The sequence below is a fragment of the Herpailurus yagouaroundi genome, unplaced genomic scaffold (assembly GCF_014898765.1).
Source record: "Herpailurus yagouaroundi ecotype Mexico unplaced genomic scaffold, PumYag 159, whole genome shotgun sequence".
NCBI lineage: Eukaryota > Metazoa > Chordata > Mammalia > Carnivora > Felidae > Herpailurus > Herpailurus yagouaroundi.
Window position 1 is genome coordinate 9,341,107 of NW_024412400.1, and position 22,805 is coordinate 9,363,911.

Genomic DNA, 22,805 nt, shown 5'->3' on the forward strand with positions numbered 1-22,805 from the left:
GAAAAAAAGAATCACATGATAAATACCACTTAATATTAAAATCAATGGATACTGGCGGAAGGTTCCAGTTTCTGAACTGCACGATGGCAAGCCGACAAGATAATCACGGGGCTTGTGAGGCCCCCAGCGAGGTCTCTGCATACACCCTGCTTGCTAAACTGGCATGTCAAGGAGTTTAAGAGCAGGGGAGTATTGAGGATAGGTTATGAAGAAGCTACTTACGCTGCTTGTGTTTGCTATCGTATTTTAAAAAGGCGAGACGCTTCAAAAAGTGAAAGAGAGAGCTGGCTCATTTTTGCACTTGCCCCACCACAGGTCACTTGCTCACAGTGGCTTGTCGGGATTATTTAAATTCAGGAGCCATACTCGGTTGACAAGCTCCCCGCACGGCCGCAGGCTACACTCCTCACACAGCGCCTGAAGGGTTATTACGAAGGCGGGTGTCTACAGAGGACCACAAAGGAGCCTTACCCCTTCCCGAAGGCACCTCATTAGCACTGTGTACGAAGCCAAGGGAACGGCCCAGCATTCTCTAGGGTTCTTTTTTTTTTCTTCCTAAAAAAAAGTGGAAGGAAAAGCAGTGAAGCTAACAGCACAAAAGAGATTAACCCGTTCGAGAAAAAGGCCGTTTCAAACATACAAACTCTCTGAAGCTTCTTAATATCCTATTGAAAAGTATCACTACCTGGCAATTCTGACCCAGTGAGGGGGTCTTTTACTACGTTGTACATACAAAGTGTTTGTCCTTTCTCCTCATGTTCTATATGATGTTCATCAGACCCCTCCATCAGAAGCCAGGCAGGAAGAAGAAAAAAAAAAAAAAACTAAGAAATGACAATACGATCCACTTGGCAGAGAAACTACTCTATTGACAATCGTAGGTGAGAATACAGATATTCCTACCTGAAAGGTATTCCATTATTTGAAATCACAGAACACACAGCTCTGAGGAGGATCTTAGGAAAACCCACAAGCATAAGTAAAAGGCAGTATGTTGCCCGGTAAGACAATGTGCTAAATAAAAATAAGAAAGTGTGACTGGTGGGTTCGCTGATTTTAATGATATCGGCAAGGATTCTCTCACAGAAGAACCAAATTAGGGTAACAACCACAGAAACACAACCGTAATTTCTCAAATAAAATCTAATTATAAATTAGGTACCACACAGAAAGATTGGGGGGGGGTGGCAATTAATCCCTTTAAGGCAATGAATCTCTTTAGGTTCTGTTTGGAGAAAATATTTAAGACCATCCAAATTTTAGAACTGGTACCTTATTGGTCCAGATGCTTTTTATACGCATGATGGGAATCATGACCCATTAAAACCGTATCCTTGCTCCATCACAGAATCCCACACAGGTCAGAGGCTAGACATTATCATCCCAGGCTGCTGCAGCTTGAAAATCACTATCGAAAATCACAAAAATTCAGGGGCGCCTGGGTGGCTCAGTCGGTTAAGCGTCCGACTTCAGCCAGGTCACGATCTTGCGGTCCGTGAGTTCGAGCCCCGCGTCAGGCTCTGGGCTGATGGCTCAGAGCCTGGAGCCTGTTTCCGATTCTCTGTCTCCCTCTCTCTCTGACCCTCCCCCGTTCATGCTCTGTCTCTCCCTGTCCCAAAAATAAATAAACGTTGAAAAAAAAAGAAAATCACAAAAATTCAGCACCCAATTTCATGTCCAAACGTGACTTTCTTCCCTTCCAGCTCACTTGTTCAGACCGTCTACTGTCTATCTACAGATAGAGTACCCTTTCTGTACTCTGTCGCCTACCCTCCCCCAGCCACTTAGATCCCCTGGTCTGTCATTTAATCCCTCCTGCCAAAAGCCAAAACCCTTCCCCCGTGTCCTTTTCCCTTCTCTGGGGAAACCAACCCCCGAGGGAGCCGGCGGCTTGCTTCCCCAGGCCTGCGCTCAGGCAGCGGGGCTCTGAGAGGGGTGACCCCAGGACACAGAGCCCATGGATGACGTGGGATCAGCAAGCCCAGGGAGCTTCGTTCTCACTCTGCAGCATCCGGTTCTCCGACCGACTCCCTCAGAAAGGGCCGCTTCACAGCTGTGATCCTCTGGCCACTGCACCGACTTTCCTCCGCCACAGAGATCACGGAAGTCGTGAGTGAGAAAGCAGCTCCCGGCGTTCCTACCCCTGAAGCCATCTGCTACTTACACCCAGCGGTTACAACGGGACAGGCTCCTCCACCCCTTCCACGTGGGCCCAGCATCCCATTCCCATCCTGCCTCCTCCAGGGTCATTACCTTGCTATCTACTCCATGCTGCTAAATTTTCCAAGTCCTGTCCACGGGGTCCTTTCCATTTCCACTACAATAACCTCACCGTCCCCATCTTCCAAACGGGGCTCCCTTCGGCCTCGGCCCCTCCGCTCCTTTTCACACCTATTCTCGATTCACATTGCTGGTCCCAGCTTCCTCACCTCCTGCTAGAGGCTCAGCGCGCTCCAGGATGCTTTCTTCCAACTCCCTCGCTTGAAGTCAAGTAAATAAACATACAAAACAGCTCCTGTTGAGTTTCTGGTGACTTTCACGCCACTCGATCCAGCAGGCTCTTTTCAGAACTTTTTCATGGACCGTCAGCTACCTCAGCCCTACTGGCTTTCTCTTTCCTGAAACACCCTCTTCGCACGCCTAACTTCACTCCTACTTCGCTTACTCTCATTTCAGCTCAGAATCTTTTCTTACCATTCTCCCACCTATTCTCCACCTTTACGCCAGAGTCATCCCTCTGGCACTGAAATCAGATGACACCATTACCCTTCTTTAAAACCCTAGTGACTTCCCCTTGCTCACAGGCTTAAGACGACGACATCGGACTCATCCAGATTCCTTCCTGAACATGCCCTGGCCAGTCTCTCCAGCCCTGCCTCCTTGCTCACTCCCTCCTGTCCCATTGGTCTTGGTGTGGGGCGCGCCTTATAGAAGCACTTACGAAGTGCCAGGAATTCTTCTAAATGATGGTCACACAGCCATGAACAGGACTGATAAATTTTCTGTTTTAATAGCATTAAGTGGGGCAAGAAGAAGACGAAGAAGAGAAAGAAGGAAGAAGTAGGTGGAGGAGGAGAAAACAAGACAAGTCCGTCAAGATGCTGGGGCTGCTACAAAGAAAACCAGAGCAGGGTACAGAGCGAGAGGAAGACCGTAGATAGGGTGGCCCCATCTCCTACCACGCAAGACCACGCAAGGAGAAGACTCTCTGAAGGATCCGAACAGAGAAAACGCAAGTATCTCAGGGAGAATCACTGCCAGCAGGATGAACAAGTGCAAAGGTGTTGAGGCAGGAGTGTGGCATGGCGGGTTCAAAGAGCCATGGGGAGGTCAGTGTGGCGGGAGGAGGAAGGCAGGAGGACAGCAGGGAGAGAGGAGGTCACACAGGCACCGGGAAGGCAGCCCCCCAGGGCCTACAAGGTCAGTGGCAGGATTTGGCCGTGACAGGAAGAAGCGCTGAAGGGCTCTGAGGAGCGACAGACACTGTAGATGCCCGTGGTTTTCACAGGCTCAGTCTGGCTACCAGAGGGTAACAGGCACAGAACAGAGCAAGGAGGTCATCTAAGAGTTCTTGTAACTGGGCAGGTGAGAGATCATTGTCAGCTGGACAAAAAGGTGACACAACAGGAATGCCCAGGCTCAAGGTGGGAGGTACCCCTGATAAAAGAAAATACACACCAACAATAAGCAAACTGCCTCATCATGCTGTTGGCCGATTCCGCTCTGCTCTTCCGTTCTCAAGCCTGTCACCTTGGGGTGCTTCCAGAGAGCCAACAGGACAGGGCTTAGGTCTCTGTATTGTACACAATACACACTATCACATCGGGTCAGTCTTACTACACCAGCAGTGAGCAGAGATTTGAAGGTTCACATATAATCAGAGTGACCATTCCAGAAAAGCCCTCATCTCGTGAAAAGTTAATGATTTTATGGATCCAGGGACCTAACTTCCGTTTCCAGTTTGCTAACCTAAGTGGAAGTCAAATGCCACAGAACCACCCCTTTATTAAAATAGCCTAGCTTATATCCAATTCAAGTATGTACCAAAGAAGAGGATTCTTTACATCTACTTCCCAAAGCAAATAGAAATAGCATTCTATATGATTCCAAAAGATTCTAGAAAATGCAAACTAGTCTGTGTGACAGAAAGCAAATGAGTGGATGCGGGCAGCAGTAGATGGGCAGGAAGAAGGTATTATTGCAAAAAGTGTGGACAGTCTTTTGGAAATGACAGGTAGGTTCATTATCTGAACTGTGGTGATGCTTTCACAGGTGTGTGTGTGTGTGTGTGTGTGTGTGTGTGTGTGTGTATAAATTGACCAAATTGTAATCATTAAACAGGTACAGTTGGCTCCATGCCAATTATATCTCAATTAAGCTGGAGGGAATAATAATAATTCAAAAAAAGAAAAGAAACAACAACAAAAAGAATTACACTACACTCTCATCCCTGATCAGATGGCCAACTAGGCACCTGACCACTCTTCTAATGAAAGCAACTCTTTTTATTCTGACATCCTCACAATGCATCAGAGATCTGACAGGGAAACAAAGAATCAAACCAAAAGTTAGATAACTGCAAGCACGAAGGCTAAGCTGAGCACCGAAAGTCTGCTTTTACTCTGGGGGCCTGCAAAACTTGGTCATGACCCCAGGCTCATGGCATCGAGCCCCATGTCAGGCTCTGCAATGACCACTGACCATGGAGCCTGCCTGCGATTCTCTCTCTCTCTCCTCCTCTGTCCCTCTCCCCCCCACTCATGCTCACTCTCTCTCCAAAATAAAAACATTAAAAAAAAAAAAAGACACATTCAGTACAATTCCAAATACACAGCAGAAGACTCAAAATTATCAAGATAACAGTACTTCCCAAATTGATCTGCAGTCAATGTAATTTTTTTTTTTTTTTTAATGATTTGCAGAACTGGACAAGCTGATTCCAACATGCAACGCTCTAAGGGGCGAAACCAAAACAACTTTTATAGGATATTAACGCTTGTTAGCCAGGATATGTCAGAACATGTCAAACAGCAACAGAGGTAATCAGAAGGTCTCACCTGGGTGGCTACAAGGTAGATCAGCTCCCCAAGGGTTGGTAAGAGGCACTGTTTTAATTTGCTATTTCTGAAGTTTTCCCTAATTAACTCAGTTAAGACAGTAATTGCCTGAAAAAGGGGGAAAAAAAGAGAGAGAGATTAGTTCATATGTATCTCTTAGTTCTTTAACCTATAGGTAAAAGACACTCAACAAAATTCACTCTCCATTTTTAAGAACTAGTTTCCAAATTACTTTCAAAACATGGGTCTTATTCCTGAGAAAGCAGTAAGTGTCCCAGAGAAAGGTAAAAATGTATCTAGTGAAGGAAAGGCACATACATATGGCACTTGTCAGTTACTAAGAGCTTGCACTGCATCGCTGATCCTGCAAGGCCACTGTTACTCAGTCTCTAAACACAAGGAACGCAGGCTTCAAAGAGGGACAGCAGGTCTCCGTCCAGTTCACTCTGATACCAGGAACTGAACACAGATGGCAGGACAGAGCCTACCATGCTCCAGCACCTCCAACTTCGAAAAAAGTCTTACACTGCCTTAAACTTTTAAATGGCTCCTCCCAAAATCTCAGAGTAGTAAATGTTATTCCGAAGTATCAATATAATCCACTTAAAAATTCAGTAAGCTATTTTATCAAATCCAGTTAATTCCCTAGGTGTCATGCTAAGAAAATTACATACACTCATTGCCGGAATTCATACACCAGAACACACGTCAATGAAATCACAGTGTGACCATAAACTAAGATAGAGTATGTTCAGGATGCTACATATAGAGGGGCCCGATTCTGAAACAAACAAACAAAATACGTAGTGTGGAAGCACTTCTCTAAAACAGCGTAATTCAGGGGCTCCTGGGTGGCTCAGCTGGTTAAGCATAAAACCTCGGCTCAGGTCTGGATCTCGAAATTTGTGAGTTCCAGCCCCAAAACGGGCTCTGTGCTGACAGCTCAGAGCTTGGAGCCTGCTTCAGATTCCTTGTCTCTCTCTCTCTCTCTCTCTCTCTCTCTCTCTGTCTCTGTCTCTGTCTCTCTGTCTCTCTCTGCCACTCCCTCTTTCCTCCCTCCCTCTCTCTTTCTCTCTCTCACAAATAAATGAGCATTAAAAAAAAATGCTATTTGCAATCACTAAAAATATTAAATACTTAAATATAAACCGAACAAGGGGTGCCTGGGTAGCTCAGTCAGTTAAGGGTCCGACATCAGCTCAGGTCATGATCTTGCCATTCCCAAGTTCGAGCCCCACATCAGGCTCTGTGCTAACAGCTCATAATGTTAGCTCAGAATCTGGAGCCTGTTTCAGATTCTGTGTCTCCCTCTCTCTGCCCCTCTCCTGCTAGAACTCTCTCTCTCAAAAATAAACAAATATTAAAATATATATGTGTGTGTATGTGTATATATACATATATATATATCCAACATATAAAGGATCTACATGTTCTAACTACACAATATCATTTAAAAGAAATCCAAGAAGATCTAAATAAATGGAAAGATGAATTTTTGTGTGTACTGTATCGTTATGTAATTATGATGTATTGACATCTTAAAAAACCTTTCTGACTATGCAGAGACTGACCCTCCCAAGGCTAGCCAATTCTTAGAGACAGCAAAGGCTCAGAAAATTTTCTTTCATATGCAAACTAACCAATCCAGAGCCATACCCTCCTCTATCTGGCCCATACACCCCCCCCCCAGAAGGTAATATTCTTCTGCCTTAATCATCCCAGGGACAGTTACTATCCAACTATCCCAATAGCCCAGAGCCTACTTAAGTTATTCAACTAGTCAGTTCCAAGCTATTCACCCTACCCTTGCCATGCCTTTCCTGTAGAAATCCCAATAAAGGCTATGGCTTAAGCAGGCCCATCACCGCCATCTTTTGCCTCCTGACCACCGTGGTATTCTTCCATGTGGCCATGTGTGGCATGCCATGCTAAGTCTCAAGGACCTATTAGTATAATACACTTTGTTTTCCCGAGCCTCTCCTCTGTGTCCTCTGGTGGCCACTCCTGACCATCTTATAAACAAATACACAAGAGGTATACTAGATGGGAAGACAATATAGCAGAGATGTCAATTTTCCCCAACCCAATAGCCCAGATTAATGCAATTCCTATCAAAATCCTAGACAAAAGTTTATGGATATCAACAGGATTATTCTAAAATTTATGCGTAAAGGTAGCGGCGCCTGGGTGGCTCAGTTGGTTAAGTGCCAACTTCGACTCAGGTCATGATCTCACAGTTCAAGAGTTCGAGCCCCTCATTGGACTGTCTGTTGTCAGCACAGAGCCCGCTTCAGATCCTCGATCTCTGTCTCTCTGTCCCTTGCGCTCTCTCTCAAAAATAAATTTAAAAAAAAATAAATAAAGGGCACCTGGGTGGCTCAGTCAGTTAAGCATCCAACTTCAGCTCAGGTCATTATCTCATGGTCTGTGAGTTCATGCCCCACACATCAGGCTCTGAAGCTCAGAGCCTGGAGCTTGTTTCAGATTCTGTGTCTCCCTCTCCCTCCCTGTCCCTCCCTCACTTGCACTCTGTCTCTCTCTCAAAAATAAACATTAAAAAAAATTTTAATAAAACAAAATTTATGTGTAAAGGTAAAATAAATAGAATAGCCAAAACAATTTGGGAAAAATGTGCTGAATTAATCTGATCTCAACACTCAGTATATACATAATGTAATCAAAATCTGTGAGGCACTGCCAGAGACAGATATATCGATCAATGGAACACAGAATCCAAAAATAGTTCCACAAGTACGGCCTGCTGATTTCTGAGAAAAGTGCAAAGGCAATCCAAAGGAGGAAAGTCAGCCTTTTCAACAAATGATGCTGGAGTTGGGGCGCCTGGGTGGCGCAGTCGGTTAAGCATCCGACTTCAGCCAGGTCACGATCTTGCGGTCCGTGAGTTCGAGCCCCGCGTCAGGCTCTGGGCTGATGGCTCAGAGCCTGGAGCCTGTTTCTGATTCTGTGTCTCCCTCTCTCTCTGCCCCTCCCCCGTTCATGCTCTGTCTCTCTCTGTCCCAAAAATAAATAAACGTTGAAAAAAAAAATTAAAAAAAAAAATGATGCTGGAGCAATGGACTATCCAAAGGACGAACAAAAAGCAAGCCTCAACCTAAGTCTAACGCTTCATACAACATACGAACTTAAAATGGATCACGGACTTAAAGGTAAAACATGAAACTATAAAATTAGGGGAGGGGAGAATGGGGTAAACTCTTCAGAGTCTAGGTAAAAAGTAGATTGGGCACCAAAAGCACAGACAGTGTATCAAAGAAGATACACAGTTGACAAATAAGCACATGAAAACATGTTCAACATCATTAGCAGTTAAGGAAATACAAATTAAAACCACAATGAGATAACACTACACACCTATCAGAATGGCAAAAATAAAAAAATAAAAAAATAAAAACAGCAACACCACCAACTGCTGCTAAGGATGGAGAAAAACTAGACCACTCAGAAATTACTGGTAGGATACAAAATGGTACAGCTACTCTAGAAAACCGCAGCAGTGTCTGGGAAAAAAAAACAAAAACCAAAAAACACTCAACATGCATATACCAAAGGACCCAGCAAACCGTACCCCTAAGCATACATCCCAGAGAAACTGTAATTTGGTGGCAAGTCCACTCTTTCCTGAACCCCAAATCTTAAGCATTTTTCCCAGAGAAATGAAGACTTTCATCCACACGAAGACCTGTACGTCAGTGTTTGTAAGAGCTTTACTCGTAACTGTCAAACCTGGGAATGACTCTGGTGTCTTTCGACAGGGGGATGGTTAAACGAACTGTGGTACAACTGATACCATGGAGTCCCATTAAGCAATAAAAAGGAACCAACTACTGACACGTGGAACAACCTGGATGAATCTCCAAAGAATGACACCAAAGTCTAAAAGCCAGTCCCGAAAGGCTACACGATATGACTGCACTCATGACATTCTCAAAATTATACAAGTATAGAAATGGAGAATAGATCAGTGGTTGCCAGCGGTCGGAGTGGGGGTGAGACAAATGATAAACAGCAACATGAACTATTCTTGGTGATGAAACGCCTCTGTTCCTTAACTCTTTCAGTGTCAGTATCCTGGCTGTAATATCATACCATAGGACTCCCAAGATGTTACCATTGTGAAAAACTGGATCAAGAATACACAGTATCTCTGTACTATTTCTTACGAAGGCATATGATCTACAATTATCTCCAAGTAAAAGGCCTAATTCTTTTAAAGAGTCAACCTCATACTACATTTGAAACCCTAGATCCTACTTTCTGCTTCACAAAGTTAGTGGCAGGGATTTACAATATTTCCCCATTGTCGAATCCACTGGCCTTTTGAATCCGTCAACGTCACTTGAAATTAAAAACACTTTAATGCTGAAGATCTTTAAAGAGATAAAACTGTCTGAACCGCCTGCAGCTTAACAGAAATTGCTTTGGAGCTTAGTGTCTTGTAAACAGATACACATCATATAATCCAAGCTAGTAACAGCACAGCCAGTGGACAGCTCATTTGCAAAACAGTTTAACTTTGGATAGCACTAAACAGTACACAACACAGAATGCTTGTCTGCAATGTTATTTGCATAGATTTTCCACTTGTTTTTTCCTTTAATGTTTATTTTTTGAGAGAGAGACAGAGACAGAGTGCAAGCAGGCAAAGAGACAGGGAGACACAGAACCCGCAGCGGGCTCCAGGCTCTGAGCTGTCAGCACAGAGCCCAGCATGTGTGGCTCAAACTCAACAAGCCATGAGATCATGACCTGAGCCAAAGTCGGACACGAAACCAACTGAGCCGCCCAGGCGCCCCTTCACTTGTCATTTTTAAAGAAATTTTAATATTGAAAAGCACAACTGTAAGAATAATAACCATTCCACATGAGGGACAAATAACCAAAGAGAAAAACAAGTTTTCGTTGACCTAGGTACAATGACATTTGAAAATGCCAATACTAAACAGAACAAAAGGTTAAAAATAGATTTGTTTAGTCCTTCTTCAAACTCAAAAATATGAGTAATTCGAAGATACTGTTCTTATGTATGTTTTCCTGTATTCTGTGAAAATTCACCTGGCCTTCTAACACTGAAACTGAGGGGGGGGGGGGGGGAGAAACAGGGCAGATATTCAAGCATTATGCTAGTATTGTGTGCCATTTTTTGAAAAACCTAAGTAAAGGAAAATGAGGAGGTGGGAGAGGGCTTATTTCTAGCATCACTGTGCTTTGAGGCAAATATACACCGTCGTTAATGGAGACCATCCTTCTGCAACTAAAGCCATGATTGGTCGATTGGCCACTACACATAATAATTTAAGATTGTACTATTTCTTAAACTGCTTTGAAATCCAAACCCATTTTATCACAACTCTGACAAGGTGGAATGAGGCCTCTTCTGGCGTTATACGAAGGCATCAGATTGAACTAAATGGTCAAATGTGCACCAATCTCACGTAGCCTGGACTGAGTCTCTCAGGTCAGAGGCCAAAAGACAGGAAGATGACGAACTAAGAAGTATGAATACCGAAGCTTGGAAGTTCCGCAGTTATAAAACTAATGCTTGGACACTTGCACAGATATCAGTTGCTTGCTCTTGACCCTCAAAATAGTTCTTAAGTGTCCATGTTCACAGGTATACAATTAACAGCTACAAACAGAAACTGAACTAAACTCCAGATCCAGGAAGTAGCTGGCATTTCCTAGTCAGTGTTTTTACCCCACAGGGACATTTTTAAAGCCCTACCTAACTACTCCCAATAGGAGACACAGCAGCAGTCATCGTAAGAGCTATACCATAACCTTTTAAATTAGATGTTGTTCAGTATTCTCCCCTAACCTCTGAAATAAGAGGTATTCCACCCACAAACTCAAGTAAACCAAGAATCCCAACGGACAGCACTCTGCCCAGGCTTTTTCTTTCTTAGAACCCCACTTTCAATGTCCCAAACGTAGTGAGGGCATATAAAATAAGAACACTGTGAGCCTCACAGTTCTTGCCTGAATTTTATTTGTACTGAATCTTACATTCCTTCGGGTCCTGCGTTTCTGATTAAGCCTTCACAAGTAAAATCACACCTGTGGACTTGAAACTTAAACCCTCATTTTCACAAGTGCTGGTTAAAAAGTGAGGCAGAGAAGGAAGTCTTGACACATAAAGACAGGTCAATGATGCAGAAGAAAGATGGCAAACTTGCTTGACGGGAATAGAATTCTGTTCTGTATTTAATAACCAAAAATATTATTGCAACGAAGCAGCGTAGTCTGCATGAACCTCTCCTGGTGACATCTTGACATCAAAGTTTTAACATTATCTCCGTGGACGTAACCTTTAATTATCTCAGTATCAGTTGGCATCTAACTCCTAAAATCAGGCAATGGGGAACCTCAAGTAAGGACTGCTAACTTGTCACTTCCCTGTCGAGGCCTAAATATAAACAAATAACCTATAATCGGTGGATTCCTTCTCTTAATAACAACAAACTGTCGGGGCGCCTGGGTGGCTTAGTTCCTTGGGCATCCAACACTTGATTTCAGCTCAGATCATGATCTCGTGTTTGTGGGTTCCAACCCCGCACGGGGCTCTGCAATGGCAGTGCAAAGCCTGCTTGGGATTCTCCGTCTCACTCTTCCTCTGCCTCTTCCCCAGTCATGCATCCAAGGTCTCGGTCTCTCTCTCTCTCTGTCTCTCTCTCTCTCTCAAAAATAAACGTTTAAAAAAAGAAAAAGGAAAACTGTCAGGAAAAGCAAACAAAACACCTAAGCAGATTTCTTATGCCGTCTTTTACAGTCATACAGAAAGTTTGGAAGCACTCGGTATACCAACTCTATCAACCTCATAGCCTCTTGTTTTGTTTTTAAATTAGGTGTCAACAAATTTCAACTGCAAAAGAAACCGGTCACTTTTTGGTCACCGGTCATCCAGTCCCTCTTCCTAATACTCCTCAACCTCTTTTGTGGCTAAATACCTTTCCTGTACTGGGTTTAGTATGTGGGACGACAAAACAGGCATTCTGCACCCTAAATATGGAACCTGAAAGGGTCCCCAACTCCCCTCAGAACCTCTTTCCTCCCACAGTGTGGTGCAGTCAAGAGAAGGCCACGATCCTAAACTCAGCCAGCGGGGCTCTTGCTCAGAAATATGAACCCTGGGGCACCTGCGTGGCTCAGCTGGTTAAGCGTCCAACGTCAGCTCAGGTCTGGACCTCACGGTTCCTGAGCTCAGCACAGAGTCTGCTTCGGATCCTCTGTCTCCCGCTCTCTGTCCCTCCCCCACTCATGCTCACACTCTCCCAAAAATCAATATTTAAAAGAAACAGAGAGAGAGAGAGGAAGAGAAAGAGAGAAAAAGAAAGAGAGAGAGAGAAAGAGGGAGAGAGGGAGAGAGAGAAAGATGAACCTTGAGTGGAGTGACCCACAGTAATGGCATAGCTGACCTTCACTCACTCATTCTGGCAGTGGCCCCAAGCAAGACTCCAAGAGGGTCCTGCTCCAGAGGCCTTCCAGTGCCGCCAGGTCCTCACTGCTCCAAAGCAGTCTCTTGGAGCCTTTGACCTTGCTCATCCCCTAATAAATACCCATTAGGCTACAGTTAGGCAGAGTCAACCCGGAAAAGTGGCCAACAGTGCCCCTCCTTTCCTGGACACACAAAAAGATTCCCCAGCCCCCTTGGTGTGACTAGTTCCAGCCTACTGAACGTGGAAACGATGTCCATACACCCACGTGCAATGTTCCCGCCTCTCTTCCCTGCCCCAGGAAACGTTCAAGCACGACACTGGATGGAGATGGAAATGTGGAAACAGCCAGGAATTCTGAGGTCAGCTGCCCTTGGAGCCACCTAGGCCCGCAGGATCAAAGGTGAGCCCGAGACGTCCAAGGTCTTCGTTACCACAACATAAACTAGCCAGTCAGGAGACTGATCCCTCATTCAATTCAAGGAGACCATCCTAGTTATACACAGAAATAACAGAGTTTTCATAATTCAAATAATCACTAATAAAACAGGAAACTATGACACACACATCTAAGAAGGAAAGATGACCATTTGTATGGCAGCTAAAATCTGCCATCAACATTTATGTCATGGATCTGCCACCATGAATGCAAGGCACCAACTACTAGAAAAGCAGTGTATTAAAAGCATCTGCATAGATCTTGCTATGCAGATTAAGAAATCAGAGGTCAGACTGCAACAAATCTGTCGTGTGAAACCTGAGTAACCGTTAAAATTCTTTTGTACATTCTGATGGGTGGTAGACAAAATATCCTGAATACTCCTCCCACTGAAAATAACAAAAAATGCTGGAAAAAATCTTTTTAAGTAGCTTTATAAAATGCATAGTTGAACCGGCAAGAAATTAAGGAAACCTCAAAGACCAAAAGTAGAGAGAAAAGAGGAAAACAGAGAAATAAGTAAACCCTCAAGATACTTTAACCCTGGCAGCATGTACTAAATCTTGGTGATCTTGAAACAACCTTTTGAAACGGAACAAGAGACACACCTCAGGGCCTGCCCATAGTGTGGCATCAAATATAGGAGACCATTCACATTCACCTTCAGATGAAACCCCAAGGATGGATCAGGAGACTACAGATGCTGGCAAGGATGTGGAGAAACGGGAACCCTCTTGCACTGTTGGTGGGAATGCAAACTGGTGCAGCTGCTCTGGAAAACAGTGTGGAGGTTCCTCAAAAAATTAAAAATAGAATTACTCTATGACCCAGCAATAGCACTGCTAGGAATTTACCCAAGAGATACAGGAGTGCTGATGCATAGAGGCACATGTCCCCTATTGTTTATAGCAGCACTTTCAACAATAGCCAAATTATGGAAAGAGTCTAAATGTCCATCAACTGACGAATAAATAAAGAAAACGTGGTTCATATATACAATGGAGTACTACTTGACAATGAGAAAGAATGAAATCCTTTCATTTGCTGCAACGTGGAAGGAACTGGAGAGTGTTATGCTAAGTGAAATAAGCCAGGCAGAGAAAGACAGATACCCTAATGTTTTCACTCATATGTGGATCTTGAGAAACTTAACAGAAGACCACGGGGGAGGAGGGGGGGGGCAGTTACAGAGAGGGAGGAAGGCAAACCATAAGAGACTCTTAAGGACTAAGAGCAAACCAAGGATAGATGGGGGGTGGGGGAGAGGGGAAGTGGGTAATGAGCAGAGAGAAGGGCACTTGTTGGGATGAGCACTGGGTGTTGCATGGAAACCAATTTGACAATAAACCATATTTAAAAAAGAAAAGAAGAGAAAAGAAAAGAAACCCCAAGGATATATGAATAAAAAGTGAACCAGCCTACAAAAGAGGATGGTAAGGAATCTTGAGATCTTGGTACTGAATGAAACAGTGGGAGGCAGGGAGGAAATCTTCCCTAAGAATTGAACCAGGTCTGAAAAGCAAGTCTGCAGATCACATTCACATTGCCTCTCACCTGGGAGACCACAGATTCAAGCACCTGGGACTTTGCCAGGCTGACCAGCAGCAACCTGACCTTAATGATGGTCTACAGTTAATGAGGTCAAAATGCTAGGATTCCCCGAGACTGTAGAGCAGTGGTTCTCAATTTTATTGTGCTTCATAATCACCGAAGAATTTGTAAAGATACACTGCTGAACTCCACCCCCAGAGATTCTCATTCAGTAGGTCTGGGGTGGGGGGCCTGAGAATCTGTACTAGACGTCTAACAAGTTGCCCAGTGATGCTTAAGGTCTAGGACAACACTGAAATCACTACTGTGGAACTCAATATTGCCTGCACATTGGAATCATTTGCAAAGCTTTAAAAACTATAGATACCTACATCTAGCCCCAGAGACTCTGGTTTAGTCGGTCCAGGGCATAGCCTGGACATCCGAATTACAGAAAACAGAGTCTGAAAGCTCAGGGAACTGAAAATGTTGACATGGTTCTACAAAATGCAACCTGCCCAGCCACCCCCTAAACCATCCCTCCAAGGTGGGCCTGAAAAGCATGCCTTAGTGAGAGGGACACCAGCATCTTTGAGAAGCTCTGAGGTGGCTACCCTTGACAGGCCAGAAGGGACAGTGGAGCAAACCGACAGTGGAATTGGGTTCTCTGGTCACAATGGGAATAATGGGATGGGATCCAGCAAGGGTAGAAGCCCATGCAGCACTTAACTGTAGGCACAAGTGCCACCGTGAGTCACACGCAACCTGTGATCACAGATTCTGACCCCCTGGAGTCCAAGACAAGGACAGCCTCTCATCCAGACCCCAGGCCCAAGCTGCTTCACAGACCCAGAGCTCCTCCATTAAGCTAATGGTCCCCTCCGAAGAGATCCCTACAAAATGGCCACAGAGCAAATGCTGGGGATGTTCCCCACCACCTTCCTTCCCCAGACTGTCCTCAGACATTTACCATGGGACTGAGCACTGGGAAAAGGGAAACGCCCAGACCCTCTGGCTCTGAACTTGGGCTGATCTCTGGAGACCTAAGAAACCACTGTACTGCGGTAGTCAGATCAAGAAAGAGCTTCTCAAGGCCATGTGCCACATGGGATCTTACTAAACCCATCTCACATCTGTCCAGTGGGCCCGTGGACCTATCCTCAGTTATTTTCCTAGGTCTAGAACATACAATGAGAAAAGATACACTCAGCAACTAGCAGGATCCCCACAATGGATTCCCAGCGAGTGGACTGAGGTCTATTCAGAGTACCAAGAGACAAAGTAGAAGGTCCTGGAACTACAACACCTTCCCTGCCTGCCCACCCAATGACAGGAAACCAAAAGCAGGTCATATCCAGCCAGGTCAATTATTAGGACTCAATGGTACCAAATACTTGAGAGGTACAGGGATGGTGATTTCTACCACGTCCCCGTTTAACTTGCCTGTCAGGCCAGTACAGAAGCCACATGGGTTACAGAGCAGGACTACAGATTACTGCAAATTTAATCAGCAGACGATGCCTATTAGAGCTGCAGTTCAGCCGTGCTATCTTTACTGAACCAAATTAACATAGCCCCTGGCACTCCTTATGCTTTCTTTCCCAGTCCGATCAGTAAATAAAATCAGAGGCAGTTTCAACTTACTAAATTGCCCCCACGTCAAGTCTCCTGCTCTGTCATAATATAGTCCAGAGGAACCCCCATCACCTTGATAATCTGCAGGATATCCTACTGTTTCATTATACTGGTGACATGCTAACTAGACCTGGTAAGTAGCACCCTAGCTTGTATGCCAGAGGGTAGGAGATAAATCCTGCAAAAGCCCTTGGTCTATTACACTGGTGAAGTACCTAGGAATCCAGCGGTCTTGGGGCATGTAATAAATAATACTCCTTCTAAATTAAGAGAGGGGTGCCTGGGTGGCTGTCAGTTGAGCGTCCGACTCTTGATTTCGGCTCATGTTCTCATGGTTCATGGGATTGAGCTCCGCACACGGCCCTGTGCTGACAGCGGGGAACCTGCCTGAGATTCTCTCTCTCACTCTGCTCACCCCCCCACCAAAAATAAATTAACTTTAAAAAATAATAATGAAGTAAAAGAGAAGTTGCTGCACCTCGCATTACCCACCTAGATAAGGAGGTTCAATAGTGGGGGAGTCTGTTTGGGTTTTATAGGCTCCAATCCATTTCCTGATCATTGATAAGGCTGCCGGTTTTGAGAGGGGCCCAAGAAAGGGTTCTGCAGCAGGTCCAAGCCAAAGCACAAGCTTCTCTGCCAGCTGGGTCTTAAGACTCAGCAGACTCAATGCTATTGTATGTAACTGTGGCCGACAGCAATGCTATGCAAAGCCTATGGCAAGCCATAGCAGCAGACTCCTAGCACAGACCTCAAGGATTCTGGAACAAGGCCCTGTCCTGCCCTCCGTCAACAACTGTCCTTCATCTCAAAAGCAGCTCCTGGCTTGCTGCGGAACCCTGGAATAATATGGGGCCTGCCCTGCCCATCATGAACTGGATGTTACCCGTAACATGGGTTACACACAGCAGCATTTTACTTTTCAATTAAAATGGTAACAATGGGCCCGGGCCAAGCAGATTCACTCACTCCATATGCAGGTGACTCAGACTCCCATGATTATCTGCTCCCACTGCTCAGCTGCCTCCCTGTTCCTCGGCCTATACTCATGATTTCCCAGAATGTTCTAGATTTCCTCCCTCTCAGGAGAAAAAAGCATAAACCTGGTTTGCATATGGATCTGCATGTTATGTCTGAATCAGCAGGAAGTGGATGGCCACGTCACTGCAACCCCATTCAATTTGGTCCACAAAGACAATGGTGAAAGGAAATGCTCCAAGTAGGCAAAATTGTGGGTGGTACTTCTCTAAACGAGAGAGGTGGACCAAAGGATGGGTCTATACCAACTCAGAGGCAGTAGCTAACTAGAAAGAACAAAATTATACATTCCCCCCCGCCAAAAAAAAAGTGTGGGGAAAGAAGTATAGACGGAGGCCTCTTGAATGGGAGCAGAGTGTAAATACATTCATAACCCACCCTATAAATGCCCACCAGAGGAGATCAACAGTCAGCTGGAAAAGCAGAACCACCTGTGGGTGCCAGTCAACATTCTTCACCAGTTACCCTGGTGCTTGCTCAAGGAACCCATGTACAGCCAAAACAGCATGGAGGCCAGACTGGTGACTCTGCACGGGCCCCACAACATGGAATTGTGCTCACAAAGGACGACTTGGCCACTGCCAAGTTCCAGCCTGCCATGAACAGAGACCAACACTGAGTCTTGATGTAACTCTGTTCCCTAGAGGACCCAGGTGATCACACAGTGGCAGGCTGATTACACTGAAACTCTCTGATCATGAAGGGAATGACATTTTGTCCTCACAGGGGCAGATGCCTATTCCAGGTATCAATTAACCATCCCTGTCCCTGCACCTGAGCCATCTTAACATCCACGGTACTGCCCCTTTCAATCAGCCTCCCACTGCGACTCCCAAATGTTGTTCCAGAAATGGCATCCACCCCACCCCCCTTCTTCTCTTTGGACCAAGAAGTAAGGGCAACTCCACTATCCCTAACCCTGGGTAACGGGACTATCCCCTTTGTAAACGAACCATCAGATAATTATCCCAATTTGAGTATACCATGTGTTCGGAACCATGAATGATAGAATTCCCTTTGAAAGCCCCACTTTCCAATTTTTCCCGCAGTTGTTTCTGAAACCAATTAACATTGGAAATGACAGTGCCCCTGACCCCTACTCGTAGGTGCATTCATCTTTTCCTTCTTGAAAAAAAAAAAAATCACACCAACATCATACACTTAGACTGACCAACGAGTAAGCTGTCACGTTTCATGTTGAGTAATAGCCTCTGAAGCCTTCACAAACTATTCATTTTATAATTCTGAGTTCATTTTACCCAAATTAAAATTAAAAAAAAAAAAAAGGAACTGGGGGCGCGTGGGTGGCTCAGTCGTTTAAGTGTCTGATTTTGGCTCAGGTCGTGATCTAGCTAGCGGTCTGTGAGTTGGAGCCCCATGTTGGGCTCTGTGCTGACAGCTCGGAGCCTGGAGCCTGCTTTGGATTCTGGGTCTCGCTCGCTCTCTCTGCCCCTCCCCTGCTCATGCTATCAAAAATAAATAAAACATTAAAAAAAATTTTAAAAAAACAAAGGAACTGTTGGAATTGCCAAGGACAGTGGATTCATACGTCATCTCGGTATGTGAAGATTAGCCCCTGAATTCTGCTTCTTGGCTACTCACCAAGCAACAATGGTCACCAATGGCAACTGTGTAGCAGTGGCTAAGAGAGGGTGGTACAAAGTTAAGACACTGGCAGTCTGCAGAGACCTCAATCTAGAATCTGCCTTCAACGATAAAGAAAGCCATGCTGTTCTAACAAGGTACTGCAGCCAGGACTCTGAGCATCTCCCCTAGGAAGAGACGCACATCCAACATTTCCACCCTTCTCTGCCTCCCCCTGGCAACCACAACCAGACCTGACCAACAGGGAGAGAGAAGCCAGTCCAGACAGGAAAAACAAAGGCAAACACATATTCCAGGTACTGCCACACTGTCCTGCTAGACCCTTTCTTCTGTGTCTAATGAAGGAGCGACTGGGGGCGGGGGGGGGGGGGGTGGATGATACATGATACACCTACGTATCTTTATCGAGGATTAAATGACATTTTTATTTGGGATCAGCAGAACACAACCACACCAGCTATGTAAATGTTTTCTCAAGAAACCAAGTTAGGGGCACCGGGGTGGCTCAGTCAGTTAAGCGTCTGACTCTTGATTCTGGCTCAGGTCATGACCTCACAGTTTGTAGGTTCGAGTCAGGCTCTGCACTGACCGCAAGGAGCCTGCTTGGGAATCTTGCTGGCTCTCTCTGCCCCTCCCCCACCCGCATTCTCCCCCTCTCTCTAACTAAACACCAATTTTTTAAAGAAACAAAGGTACCATTGTACTTCATTAATATTGAGTCTTTTAGGGCCTGGAATATTTAAAAGCTATGGCACAAAGAACATAACCTCAATACCGTGGTTTTGAGCTTGCTATATACATATCTACTATTATTCACTTGTTACTATGTTCTTAATAGTTGGCCCACCAACACTCCTCAAATAGTAGAAATACAAAGGAAGCTCATTTTAAATTGCAGTTTTCTGCCTCAGGGATCAGCTCTGATTAGTTCTGTTTTGTGCAATTCTCTCCATCACCACTTCTTTTTCCAGGTTTCTTTCATCTAATAGAAAATTAAATGTGATGCTCTGCTAGGTTCCCAAGAATTACTAAATTATATCACATTCAAACATATAAGCCTCACAACTGCTGCTCAAAAAATATTATAACAAAGGTATGTGCATAGCCCAAGTAAAATGAGCATAAAAACTGGAGCAGAAAACACAGAAGCTAAAAATTATTCTGTAAGACGTCAGGTAAGAAATTAAATGAATTCTACCATTATAAGAAATTAGGAAACAGGCCTTTTAAGAATTCTTTGATGTGAGAGATTTAATTTGTATGCAAAAGTGACTCAAACACGGCAATTCCCCCAAATGATACGTACTTCTGCATCATGGCTTAATACAACAAATGCAGAATGTTTCACTTCATTCTACACAAAGACCTGAATACTATTCAACCGTTGCTTTATTATTTTCAAAAAATTTCTCTCATGCTGTCCAACAAGTAACAGAAAAACAAGTTTGTTTTGCAGGAGGTACAAGGGCAGAGTCACTGAAACTAACAACGTGGGGGATTAGGATTGTTAACAGGCTCAGCTCAGGGCTACAAACAAGCCAGAAATGGTTTCACAGTATCTGATGTAAAAGATGGCATCTCTCAGCCCCTCAACACAAAAACTCCTGAGGAGACTACATCCACCCTGGAGTGGCGTACAAAGCACTGTGACGCTATGTAACTGTTACAAAAGGGGGGGGGGGGGGGAGACAAGCCTTTTTTTCAGGAAAAGATCTAGCGCCATTTTTACAAACTGCCGTCAGCCAGAAGATCCTGCTCAAATGTAGGTTTCAGAAAGCAAAGTATTACCAGAAACATGGCTAGTTTTTGAGAAGTTCTTCCCACAGGCTACATTTTAGCAAGTGCTTTGTCTTGAGTTGCCACACGCGGGCAACACACGACACTGTTGTCAACGGAGTCCTGATGATGGGCCAAATTTAAAGAGCCCCTTTCCAAACAGAGAAATCATTTTCTCTGAGATTCTGGTTGAAAACCTAGCTCTCTTTTTATGGTTCCTGTTGCCCTGTCAAACAGCAAAGGTAATAACGAGCCTAACTCAAAGTGTATTTGGAGGTCAGACAAGGCTGATGTCCTTCTCACTCCTGGTAACGTTCCCAAACCTTCCATCGTGACAAAGGACCCACAATTCAGTCTTGCATCATCATATTACACTAGCCTCCCTGGTGCCCTGGGCTACGGACTCCCCAGTCCCTCCTCTTCGCCACTGAGGACGCTGGCTCCTTGCTCCTCACCTTCCTTTCCACCTGTACTCCTGTCCACACCTTCATCCAAGCGGACATCCACACCCAGCACCTGACCACACGGTTCCTTGGCCTCATCACTCAGCTCCTTGGCCTGTTCCTCCACCCCAACTCAGCCGCTCACCACACAGTCCCATCCCAGACCCTGAGTATACCTGCAGTACTTCTCAAATACAAATACTCTCTAATCTCCACTCCCATCTTTTTAAGATCCTTTTTCAAAGCCCTTCCACAATAGTTGTTAAAACTAGACCGTACCATCCATGCCAATGAGCACGCTCACTTCTCACGGACTTGCTTTCCTACAAGGACTGGGCTCTGGGGCCTAAAACTCAACATCATAGGGCCTTGTGTGAAAGGGTTTAGAAGTGGCCTCTCGCCCTCCAGTGGACTCAACCACTCCTGTGACTGAAAGCCAACTGTCTTCTGGAGAGTGTCCTACAACTAGGCAGATTGGTTCCTTTCACCTTAAGCTCTTTACAACAAGCTTGGTCTACGGAACCCTATTTTCTTTTCCTGGTGAGCCAGCTTTCCTATTCAGGAAGAGGACAGCTTCATAGCTTCTCCCCTACTTCAAATACGCTGGACACCCACTCCCCTTTCTGATGCTGACCTTGATGTACTTCCATTGCCAGAAGCCAGTAGATGAAGACCCTGCATGTTTTCACCAGCAAATCATACCCCCCTACCCCGCTCCACCTACCGTTATTAATCCTCTCTTCCTCGTTACAGTGGATGCAGTGCCCCTTCCCTGACCCAAGGCCCATCACCCTACTCAGTCATTCCCTCCCACCCATGTGAAGGATTATATGCTTTCAGCTAGCCCCTCACTAGCCTTTATCTTCAATGCCTCCCTCTGGACTCCGTCTCTTCCACTGGCATGGACATGTGCCTCATCCTCACAGGTAAACTGCTTTATCTAGATACATACCTACCACCTGCTCACCTCTGGTTCTCTACACAATCATTCCCAACCATTACGTGCTTCTTACCACACAAACGATACTTACGAAAGGTCACTAATAACCATCCCTCTGGCCACGTCCAAGAGAAAGGTCTGTTTTCAACTTAACCTAAATCTGAGAATAAAAAGGACAAGCATTTTCTCATTGGCACATGGTTGTCCCTTCCCTTCTACTAAAGTAACCATCCTGAGCTTCTTTTTGCTTCACCACGGTTCCTTCGTAGGCTCCATTAGGACTTCCTCTTTAATACCCTTTGTCCTTTATAAAGCTCCACGAGGACAGGGACACCATCTTTTTTATTTATCGTTCTGTCTCCAGAACTTTGCCTAAAGAAAGTGCTCGTTGAGTATCTGATGATGAGAGGCCAAAAATAAATAAATAAATAAACAAACCTTGATCCGTACCTAATATCCCATACAAAATTAACTCAAAATACATCATAGGCCCAAATATAAAATCCAAAACTTAAGCTTCCCTCTCAGCGCAGCCAGCAGCATGTCGGTCTCATAAAATCCCAAACTGCAAGTATTTACAAAGAAACACAGGAAAAATGTTTTGTGGTCTTGGGAGAGACAAAGTTTTTTGTTTTTGTTTTTGTTTTTTACGTTAGATAGGAAAAGCGTGATCTGTAACAGAAGAAAGCTGAAACTTAATCAAAATTGACTTTTGGATTACAATATAAAGAGAAGAAACTGACAAGCCACAGACTGGAAGAAAACACGGAATATATGAAGCACTCTCAGACACAGACATTTAGATATGCAGACAGCCAAATATCAAGAGTTGGTAAACGGATGGACGATACACGAAGACCGATAACTCAGTAATAGATGGCTCAGTGACAA

At 44.8% G+C, this 22,805-nt stretch overlaps 1 protein-coding gene across 7 annotated transcripts in view; it reads right to left on the reverse strand.

Moving 5' to 3' along the window:
• Nucleotides 1-22,805, reverse strand: part of ULK4 (unc-51 like kinase 4) — a 586,637-nt gene that overhangs the window by 485,382 nt on the left and 78,450 nt on the right. For 6 of the 7 annotated variants that reach the window (XR_005791953.1, XM_040479906.1, XM_040479905.1 and 3 more), the window contains 2 exons: nucleotides 5,058-5,165; nucleotides 472-555 (listed from right to left, as the gene is read on the reverse strand). Coding sequence is in view for 6 of the 7 variants with exons in the window: in XM_040479906.1 (XP_040335840.1) it covers nucleotides 472-555; nucleotides 5,058-5,165 (192 nt within the window). In the remaining variant the exon portion in view is untranslated. The remainder of the gene's footprint in view (nucleotides 1-471; nucleotides 556-5,057; nucleotides 5,166-22,805) is intronic. The other variant, XM_040479903.1, reaches the window with a different exon arrangement.